This window comes from Neophocaena asiaeorientalis, unplaced genomic scaffold (genome assembly GCF_003031525.2).
Source record: "Neophocaena asiaeorientalis asiaeorientalis breed wild unplaced genomic scaffold, Neophocaena_asiaeorientalis_V1.1 scaffold46, whole genome shotgun sequence".
NCBI classification, from domain to species: Eukaryota; Metazoa; Chordata; class Mammalia; order Artiodactyla; family Phocoenidae; genus Neophocaena; species Neophocaena asiaeorientalis.
In genome coordinates this window covers 3,411,468-3,422,526 of record NW_020175393.1, presented here as the reverse complement: position 1 = coordinate 3,422,526, position 11,059 = coordinate 3,411,468, and the positions used below count along the sequence as shown (strand labels likewise).

General features: G+C 49.5%; 1 protein-coding gene across 8 annotated transcripts in view; it reads right to left on the bottom strand.

The window, feature by feature from the left end:
• The window catches only part of ARMC12 (armadillo repeat containing 12), a 23,243-nt gene that overhangs the window by 3,890 nt on the left and 8,294 nt on the right, over positions 1-11,059 (bottom strand). For 2 of the 8 annotated variants that reach the window (XM_024766036.1, XM_024766037.1), the window contains 3 exons: positions 5,299-6,031; positions 4,451-4,596; positions 4,100-4,234 (listed from right to left, as the gene is read on the bottom strand). In XM_024766036.1, the coding sequence (XP_024621804.1) occupies positions 4,100-4,234; positions 4,451-4,596; positions 5,299-5,458 (441 nt within the window). In that variant the 5' untranslated portion in view covers positions 5,459-6,031. Of the gene's footprint in view, positions 1-4,099; positions 4,235-4,450; positions 4,597-5,214; positions 9,355-10,920; positions 11,043-11,059 lie in introns of those variants that run through there. The other 6 variants (XM_024766034.1, XM_024766040.1, XM_024766041.1 and 3 more) reach the window with 6 other exon arrangements.

Here is an 11,059-nt window from a genome sequence, read left to right as displayed (position 1 = left end):
CTCTTATTTTGTTCTTTTTTTTTTTTTTTTTTTGCGGTACGCGGGCCTCTCACTGTTGCAGCCTCTCCCGTTGTGGAGCACAGGCTCCGGACGCGCAGGCTCAGCGGCCATGGCTCACGGGCCCAGCCGCTCCACGGCATGTGGGAACTTCCCAGACCGGGGCATGAACCCGTGTCCCCTGCATCAGCAGGCGGACTCTCAACCACTGCACCACCAGGGAAGCCCTAATTTTGTCATTTTTGAGAATGTTATATAAAATGGAATCACATTTTGTAACCTTCTGAAATTGATTTTTTCACTCAGTATAATGCCCTTGAGATCCATCCAAGTGGTCATGTGTATCAATAGTTCATTCCTTTTTATTACTGAGTAATGTTCCATGGTATGGGCTACCACAGTTTGTTTAATCATTTATCTCCTGAGAGACATTTTGGTTTCCAGTTTTTGACCATTACAAACAAAGCTGCTACGAACAACTGTGAACAGGTTTTTTGGCAGATGTAGGTTTTTATTTCTCCAGGATAAATGCCCAAGAGTGCAATTGCTGGTTTGTATGGGAAAAGAGTTCGTTAAAGAAACTGCCAAACTATTTTGCAGAGCGGCTGCTCTATCATTTTACATTCCCACCAGCAACATACGCGAGATCTAGTTTCTCTACATCTTCACCAGCATTTGGTATTGTCACTAATTTGGAGTTTAAATCATCTAATAGGTGTATAGTAATATCTCATTGTGGTACTAATTCGCATTCCCCTAATGGCTAGTTAAATGTTAAACATTTTTTATGTGCTTATTTGCGATTCGTATATCCTCTTCAGTGAAGTATCTCCATGTCTTGTGCCCATTTTCTAAATGGATTATTATTGTTTTTGACGTTGAGTTTGGGGAGTTCTTTACATAATCTAGATATGAGTCCTTTGTCAGATAATGTGGTTTGCAAATATTTTCTTCCAATCTGCAGTTTGTCTTTTCATCTTCTTAACAGGGTCTTTCACAAAGCAAATGTTTTTTTTAATTTTGATAAAGTCCAATTTATCAATTTTTTTCTTTTATAGATTGTACTTTTGGTGTCATTTCTATGACCTCTTTATCAAGCCCTAGGTCCCAAGGATTTTCTCCTTTGAAATTGCAACAGCATCCCCTTGCAACACCACCCCCATGCCAGTCTTCCTTACCACCCTTCTTGATTTTTCTGCATAGCGCTTGCCCCGTGAAACCATATATTTCACTTATTTGTGTATTGCCTGCCTTGCAGGCAATATAAGCTCCACTGGGCAGGGATCTTTCCCACTCTGTTCACTGCTGTGTCTCCAGTGCCTAGCATAGTGCTTGGACACAAAGTACGTGCTCAATATACATCTGTTGAAAGAAAAAAGGAATTTTGGCTTCTGAGCTGCAAGATGCTTGGGCCTTATTACCAAAGGCAGATAACTCTTACAAGCTGTACCTTTGTGAGCCATGTAAGAAGGATGCCAGAAGCCTGGAGTGGGGAGCACAGCATTCCCACTAGTACCCTGCTCCTCCCTGCCCCCACCCCTCAGTAGGGAGTGGCTGCATTCACCCAGAGAGAGGAGAACAGGGGTCAGGTCCTCAGGATACAGACCCTGGGAAAGAAGGAACAGTGGTGCCCAGGCCACGTGCATCAGAATCTTCTGGGGGCTTGTGAAAAACACAGCTTCCCTGTTGAACTGGACCCTCTGGAGGTAATACCCTGAAATCTTCATTTGTTAACCAGCTTTCCAGGCAATTCTGATATGCTTGAGAATCACAGCCTTAGGGCAACTGAGAGGGTTGAGGGATAAAGTAGAGGCAGCCAGCAAGTGGAGACTTAGAGACCTTTTTTTCCCCAAAAAAGTTTGATGCAAAAAATTTAAAGTGCGAAAACACCAAGTGTCGGGGAAGAAATGATGCACCAGAAACACCCATGCGGGGCTGGTGGAGGGTGTAAACTGATACGGTCCTTCTTGAAAAGCTGGGCATACCTTTCACCCGACCATCCCACTCCTGCATACATGTCCACGAGGGAGAAGTGTAAAGAATGCTCATGGTACAATGTGCAAACAACTCAAATGCCTACTCATGGGCAGCTGGATGAATAAGATTGCAGGGTATTCATGAACTAGAACACTACAGAGCAGTGCAAAAGAAGGAAACAGACCAGTTCACATCAATAAGGACGAATCTTTCCATGTTGGAAGGAAAAGGCAAACCGCAGAATACAAACTGCATACTTCCAGATCCATGAAGCTTAAAAACATTCTAACTATGTTTACCTATCTTTGTCTGCCGTGCCCTGCTAGAAAATGATGACACATGTGTATATGGTAAAACTACAAAGAAAATCAAGAAATTGATGAACAAAATACATAGGAATGATTGCCTCTGGTGGGGGAGGAGGCGGGGATTAAGGAGGGGCATCTGGGGCATCTAACCAACTGGTCATGTTCTATTTCTTAGCCTGGGTTCTGGTTACGTGTGTTTTGTTTTATTCTTATTCTTTCTACCATACATGCATAAAATGTTTGCAAGTTTTGACTATTTTACTTTTTTTTTTTTTTTTTTTCAGTACGTGGGCTTGTCACTGTTGTGGCCTCTCCCGTTGCGGAGCACAGGCTCTGGACGCACAGGCTCAGCGGCCGTGGCTCACGGGCCTAACCGCTCCGTGGCATGTGGGATCTTCCCGGACCGGGGCACGAACCCGTGTCCCCTGCATCGGCAGGTGGACTCTCAACCACTGCACCACCAGTGCGCCACCACTTATTTTTAAGTAAACTATTTTGGGAGAGAGATCATTTGCTAGAGAGAGACTTGGAGGTCAAGGAAGATGTTTTTTTGGTTTTGCCTTTTAAGATGGGAAGGAATAGAGCTTGTTGAACACTACTGGGAAGGAGCGGGGGGAGGCCATATCGGACAGAGTTTAATCAAGGAGAGAGGTCCTCAGGGAAGCGGATGGGATCCAGGACTGAGACTAACATTGAACACAGACAGGAAGAAAGCCATTTTTTCATGGCACCAGCAGGAAAGCAGGAATGGATGAGTAACAGGTAAGCCTGGAGGACTAGTAGCAGAAAGCTGGGGGAACTGACATTTGGTGGCTTATATTTTCTCTGCGTGGTGGTAGTGAAGATATCAGTGGCCCAGCCACCAGCCTCAGACCAACACAGCGTGGTGGTGTGGTATGATACTATATCTGGTCTTTGTCCCTGATTCCACGCACAGGGTTCCTAAAATCCTTGCAATTTCCTGATAGGAGTGGTTTTTGTTATTCATAATGAGCTCCTTCCCATGATCCCTGAGTTTATGCAAATGAGGCAACTCGAGGCAAATTTCAGCCCCATACCTGACCTCTGCAGAGAAGAGTGGAACCAGAGATTGAGTTCAATCACCAATGGCCAATGATTAATCAATTATGCCTACATAACAAAACCTCCATAAATACCCCTACAGGACAGGGTTTGGAGAACTTCTGGGTTGGTGAACACATCGAGGTGCTAGGAGGGTGACACACCTGGAGAACTCATGGAAGCCCTTCCCCCATACTCTGCCCTATGCACCTCTTCCATTTGGCTGCTCCTCAGTTATATCTTTTATAATAAACTGGTAAGTGTAAGTAAAGCATTTGCCCGAGTTCTGTGACTCGTTCTAGTGAATTATCAAGCCTGAGGAGAGGGGGCATGGTAACTTCCAGATCTACAGCTGGTCAATCAGAAGTGGGGGGCAGTCTTACAGGACTCAGCCCTAAGCTGTGGGGTCTGTACTAACTCCAGGTAGATAGTGTCGGAATTGAATTGTAGGACACCCAGTTGCCGTCAAGAGAGTTGGCTGTTGTCAGAAAGAACTTGGGGAATTTCTGCTGTTTGGGGTTCAGAGATACTCCTAGGGACCTAGCACAGTTTTATCCCGAGATTCAGACATTTATGACCCTACTGGGAATCTGATCACCATTTTCCCACCTACTTCCAAGGAAAAACATATTTCTGGGTTACAAACTCAGACCCAAACAAACTTCTGGAACATGACCATTCATCCTATGCCCACTAAACGGCCCATGGCTTATGGACATCTATGTGCTCTGCCCCATACTTGTTGCTGGGCTCACCTGGATTTTCAGCCTGAATTTTCTGATGCCAGAGAAAGCTTTAAGTGTGTTCAGAGCTTGGATTTTGACACTGTTGTCCTTGTCATCCAGCATGGAGCCCACCAACGTGATGTCATCATTAGTACATGCAGAGGCCTAGAGTGTGCCAGGAGAGACAGAAGAGGCGCGAGAAGCAGGTGTCCTGGTACCCCTACCCCCCCATGTCACCAAAACCCCTCAACACAACCCCTCCCGCCATCAGCCAGAGAGAGGTCCGAGGACACAGTCTGGCTACTCAAGGGGGAAGGGGGACAGATGTAGCCCGCAGGGGCCAGGCTGGCTGGGAAGGACCTCCTGCTTCCCTTCCCTCACCTCGGACTCCAGCAAGTACACACAGCGCGTGATACTGTGCAGGACCATGCTCTTGGCGTACTCATCCTGTTTGCACTCCAAAGAGTTGAGGAGCCTCCGGAGCTCACCTGAGTCGCGCCCGTGCTGCTCTCGCTCAACTGCCAGGCCTAGACAGCCACCCCAGCCCAGTTCAGGCTGTGGACTCAGAAGTGAGGAAAGACGGGGTTTGGGAAGCCGTGGGAGAGAGACCTGGGGACAAGGCTGCCTTGCCTTTTCTGAAGAAAAGACTTCTTGCTATATGCAGGACCACCATGTACAGTTGAGCAGGGTGTGTATTGCACAAGGGCACCACATCTAAGGCTGTATTGTTCATATCGTCAACAAAAAAATTTTGTGTTTACTATAACAACTTCCTGGCATATGGCAGTAATATGTAGTATTTCACCATAATTGGTATATGGCAATGATGTTCCAGCAGATGGCAATACAAAGTCTTGCAGAAGGGGTTCCTTTCTCTACTTTGCACAAAGTTGTCATAGGGACTAGTGGAGGCTCTGAGAATGTAGGTCCCCCAATTTTCCCTTGGGGAGAACTGCTGATGCAAAGTTTCCAAGCAGTGGCTCCTGGATGCCAGAGTGAATGTAGAATTTAGAAACTTGCCAGGTGACTCCCGAGGAGGCACTTGAGTGCCACCCACTACCTGGGGAGCCTGCGCTAGCATCTCTAGGGTGGCTCTGAGGGAGATGGAGGTGAGAAAGGGGAAGGAGAAAGGAACGTGGAGGAGCCCCCTTGGGGCCCTCCCACACGGGAGACCTGGGGAGTAGGTACCTCCTGGGGCCAAGCCCTCTCCCCAGGGTGGGGACACTCACGGGCGATGCAGATGGGTGAGGCAGAGCAGCGCGGTGGTTGACATTTTATGCCCGCCCTGATGGCCTTGTAGAGCAGGCAGATGGCCCCAGCGGCTGTGGCCAGGCTCACTACACCTTTGCAGATGTCCATTTGCCCCAGGCGCTGGGGGATGCAGCACATGCCCGAGGCACCTAGCAAAGGCCTTCTGGAACCAGAACTCTAGCAGGGCCAGGAACCAGGGCACCAGAATCAGAACCTGGGCAACAAAGGAAACTGGGGAAACAGTGGGATGGAGGGTGGTGGTCGGAAACGGGGCAGCCAGGGAGCTTCAGAGGCTGCAGGAAACAAAGCTTAAGACTCCAGAGGAATAAAAGGTCTGTGGGCAGGAAGGTCCTTCACATCCCTCTTTTTTAGGGGAGCCAGGTTGGTGGGGCCCCAGCAGCCTGCTCCAGAGGCTACATTTCTTCCATTAGATGGCAGCAGAGGCCCAATTTATGGACGGGGGCCTTTAGAAGTTTTTGGGGGGGCGTTGGGGTGTGCCCACTGGCAGCCCTGTTCCCTCACTTCCCTGGTCCCCCCATCTTTGATCTCTTCACCACAGATCCACTTCCGAGCCTTGGGGCGTTTCTGCAGGCAGGGCCCCCCACTTCCATCACAGGACGAAGAGGAGGCAAGTACCTTACAAAGCTCTGCAGTCTCGAGGCCAATCCATCATGTTCCAGCATCTGCTTGTTCCTCTCTGTGTATATTTACCTGTTGACCAAAAGCTCCTGAGGGCAGTTGTCTCTGCATCTCCAACATCCAGCACAGAGTCCTGCACTTAGTAGATGCTCAAGTTATGACTTCTGTCATTCTTTGAGGACTTGAGGAGAGAACACGTCAGAGAATCTGGATACGGGGGCTCCAGGCCCATTTAACTAGTGTGACTCTGGAGGAGAAGGGGACTGCCCTTGCCTTGGTCTCAGTTTCTGTATTTGTAACCTGAGGGGATCCAGGTTTAGCATTCTAAATCTCCAGGGTTAAACCTGGGGTAGGTCTGTGCCATTAAACCATGGAGGCCTAAATCTGGGAGTATCACACCCTATGCCCCACAACATACACACAGGGTGGGATGGGCTTTGAGGCCTCCTCTGGAGTCAGAAAATGCCACCACCTTGGAGGATGAGAACGCAACTTTGGAGGCCTCAGTCTCCACCACCTCCACCACTAGGATGGGGCAGGTGAGACCAGACCCTTCCCTTCTTCTCCTTCCCCTACCCACAGTGTCCCCACACCCTCTGGTCTCACCTTCCGGTACAGAACAGGGAAGAACCCAAGCCAGGCTCAGACCTAGAGCCAGCACTGAGCGGAGATGTACCAGAACAGGGCTTCAGCTGCCTGGTCTTGAGCTCCTGTTGGACGGCTCTGAGCCCTGGACTGCACCTGGGTTTGCAGGAGGTGGGGAAATAGGGAAACGGCATCCCCAAGGATGCTGCAGCCAGCCAGGTCTGTCCACTCAGAGCCTTCGTCCGTGTCACCCTAGGCTGCAGGCAACACTCCCAGGGGGCCATTCTCTTCCTTTCTTCCCTCCCATCCCCGGCCCTCCTCAAGGGTCATTCCTGGCACTCTACACAGTCCCAAGGTGGATGTATGGTCAGGCCATTCAAGATGGCTGTTCTCTTGCTCTTTGTACATCCTCTGCTCGACCAGTCCGTTCCACCTGTGCCCTACTCACGTGAACATGTTTGCCCCCTGCCCCAGCTAGTGACTGATCTAATCCCTGCTCTACCTGCTAATTTATTAAAGGGAAACATCTGCCCTCGTGATAGTCATTAATCTGGGGGGCTGTGACGGATGTGCCCCAGCTGGTTTCCCTGGTAACTGATAAGCCAACCTGACGTCAATTCTCCCTATAAATAGTAGTCTCCTCTCCCCGAGTAGCAAAGATTGCTGCCATGGTCTGCCTGCCTGCCATAATCGGTGGGGTGTTGCCATGATTGGTGGGTCTTAACCTTTTGCTTAAGACACCCCTGTCCAATAAACCACTGATGTCTTTTTTTTTTTTTTTTTTACCACTGATGTCTTCGTTGCTGTCTCCAGACTCTTCAATCTTGAGGCTGGGCAACTACAAGGCTTTCAGAACTGCACAGTGCAGCCCAACGACTGGGGAGCCAGCCAGGAGGCCGAAGAAGCTACCGAGATGTCGCGAAGTAAGGACAGGGAATGGAAGGTTGCAGGGGTCATCCTGAGGTGGCCGTCCACTAGCCTGTTGGGCCCTGTGGCAGCTGACTACCATGAGAGGTGTCTTTCTCTTCCATTATATTGATTCTCTTCTACTCTGTTAACTTCAGAGCCTCTTTCCAGTTTAAAAGTAGCAGCCCTACGCTGGTGGCTCATCTGACTGCACGGGGATGGCTGGTGAATACAGACCAAACGCAAGGACCTGGATTATCTACAAAAGACAAGCGTACCCCCAGCCTCTTACCCCTAAACAATTAGACACAGGCTTTAGAGGATATTAATTCAGGGACAGTCTTGTGAATTGGACATGGCCAGTTACCTGGAAAAGTTTGGTTGGGGCCTGTGCTACAACAAAATAAGAGTACCCTTGGGCTTCTGACCCCTGCTATGGAAGCGGGCAGAGCAATGATATACAGCATGATGGAACAGCAGCTATATGCAGCTTACAACAGGTGGAAGGCATTACAAAAGGCCTACCCGAGTCATCTAGCGATGCAAAAAAACACTATTTGGGGTCTAGTACAGCTGTGTGTGATATACAGGACCCCACGGACATCAATAGTGACAAAGGAATCCACTTTACCAGTCATGAAGTTCAGGAATGGGTGGCTAAAAGTGACACACACTGGCATTTCCACCTGCCTTAGGACCCCACTGCTGCCGGGCTAATGGAAAGGATGAAAGGATTACTTAACAATTGAGACGAAAACCCGCTCTCTCAACAGGTGGACCAGAGGTTCACTCAAGCTCTATGAACTGTAGCTGAACACCCCAGGAGCAATCATCCCAGGGCCATGTTAACCCAGAGGCAACTAGTCAATACAATCCAAGTTCAACTGTTGACCACCGAAAGACCGCTGCCAACTATCTCTCAGGACAGTAACTCACTTTTGCCTTCGCTACCTTCACTACAGGATCTACCCCCAGAGGAACACACTCTCAAATGGTCCTGGGACTGGCAGGTAAGTCTCCGGTGGTTTGGGTTTGCTGTCCCATGGGGAATAGGATTGGAAAGGGATTTACAGATTTCACCTGGTTTATACCCGGCCCCACCTAAGACTACTAAGGTAATTAATCCAGGCTCCTACTGGAGAAAGGCACCATTATATTAACCCTGTGGGCTGTTCATATACCGCCTCGCCGGCATGAACTCAGCACCATGAATGTCTCTGTTGCTGTTCCGGGCTCTTTCTTCAGTCTAAGGCTGGGCAGCTATAAGGCTTACAGACCTGCAGGGTGCAGCCCAACATTGGGTGACTACATGGACTCCCTGTAGTGAAGGGTGACAGAGGCCCCTGGAGGCCCCCCCTCCCACTACCATGGGACCACCTATCAAGCTCCATGAACTCCAGGCAGGAAACGGCTGCCTGAAGGGACTGTTTTAGGTTCCAGCTCCCCTGGTAGATCTGAGGATTGGTCCTTTTCTGAGGCGGAACCCAGAGCTACTGGCCTCCCCAGTCCATGTAGCTGATCCTGCAACCCTCACATTCTAAGCAAATGAAGTACTCACCTGCTCTTTAAAGATCTCCAAAGAAGGAGAGTTCTTTCTTGGCTCTAACCTAACTCCCTCCTGCTATATATACCTAAGCCCATTCCTTTGGGTTCTGCCCTCAAATGTTTTGGATGCATTAGAAGCAGACGCATCCCCAGTGTGACATTTTTGCTAGTCCACAGCACGATTTTAAAAAAAGAGGAATGTGTATTCATTGGTGGAAAGTCAAGGACTGTCCTTTCTTGGGAGTAACTGCTTTTGGTTTTTGTTTTAAACTTATTTATTTATTTTTGCCTGTGCAGGGTCGCGGGCTTCTCTAGTTGAGGTGACTGGGGGCTACTCTTCATTGTGGTGCGTGGGCTTCCCATTGCGGTGGCTTCTTATTGCTTCTTATTGCAGAGCACAGGCTCTAGGCACGCAGGCTTCAGTAGCTGTGGCTCGCGGGCTCTAGAGCGCAGGCTCAGTAGTCATGCCCACGGGCTTAGTTGCTCCGTGGCATATGGGATCTTCCCGGCCCAGGGCTCGAACCCGTGTCCCCTGCAATGGCAGGCGGATTCTTAACCACTGCACCCCACCAGGGAAGCTCCCGGGAGTATCTGCTTTTGATTCAGATGATGTCTGTTTTCTTTTGAGGAGAATTAAAATGTATTTGTTTTTGTGAAATGATGGTGACAACAGATGACAGTGAATGTTCTTAGGGAGCATAAATGAAGGCTGCAGCTCTTTGTGGGAACTTGGATTTTGTTTTTCTTGTTTTTTTGTCATATTCAAAAATTTGGAATATTGGCTCAAGAGAAGTCAGATTCCATATACACACAGCCAACCCTAAGTTTCTTACCTGCCCTCACCAAGGCAAAAGGACATGGGCTGCCCTAGTACACACCTCTCTGCCATCTGCACCAGCTTTTCTGCCCTTAAGGCTGATGTTCCCATCATGTTAGGTGCAGTTTATTTAGTGAGTGAGAGTGTGGGCTCAACCCAGACTGCCAGGGTTCAAAACCAGCTCAGCTACTGACCTAGCTTTGTAATCTTTTTGTGCCTCATTTTCCCCACCTGTAAAATGGGAATAATAATACCTACTTCTTGGGTTTGAGAGGATTAAGTACTTGGAACGGTGCCCATCACACAGAGCTCACCAAACGTGACAATAATTACTATTATAAGCAGGCTTCACCTGGACAAAAACGTTGGGCATGGCAAGGCAGTGAGCACACAGATGGTGGGCCTCTGTGAGGCCTGAAAGGCACATTATTCAGCCCCTTCCATTCACCCTCTAACCCTCCCACTCTGGTCGTCTTCAAGCTAATCAATCTCAACTCCTGTAACCCATTTATTTGCCTTGAACAACTCTGGAGCCCTCTTTGAACCCCCCTCCCCCACCAAATTCCTATACCAGGAGCGCTACGGGGATCCAGCCCGTTCCCCTGAGCTACTTTGTTCCTACAAACCATCCTCCCACCTGTAAAACCCTCAGACTACCTGCTTATTCTATCAGGACTCTGGTAATGGGTGTTTCAGCCTAGTTAATTAGAGGAGCCTAACACTCTATTGGGGACCTACTGTGCAAGCAGGCCGTTAAGGAGGGGGACCCCGGAGGGGCCCGGCGCTTGCACAGGAGAAGCTAAGGGTAAATTAGCCTACTCTCGAATGAAAAGCCCGTTGGAGTCCGACGAGCTTGGGTTTGGGCAAGTTCCATGATCTGAGTCTCAGTTTACTCCTCCGGAAAACCTGCCTACTACACGGAAGTGCGCTGTCAGAACTGAATGAGAGAATGTACGTTGTGACTCTCGGTGAACAGCGGAAGCGCAGCACGTGCGAGCTGCCCCAGCAGAAAGCCAGAAAGCCGAGAGATGAAAGTCTGGGGGACAGCCCGTGCCCTGACAGGGATCCCACGCTCTCCGGGACCGTGCCCTCCCCAACTCGTGCTTACCCCGGCCCAGGACCAGACTGGGGGGGGGAGCCTCTCGGTAGCTCGTGACTCCAGCGAAGGAGTGGGGACTGGAAGAAACGCGGCAAAGCCGGGGAGCGGAGGGGGCGGCGCCCTCACAGAAGGATTTCCGAGTGTGGGG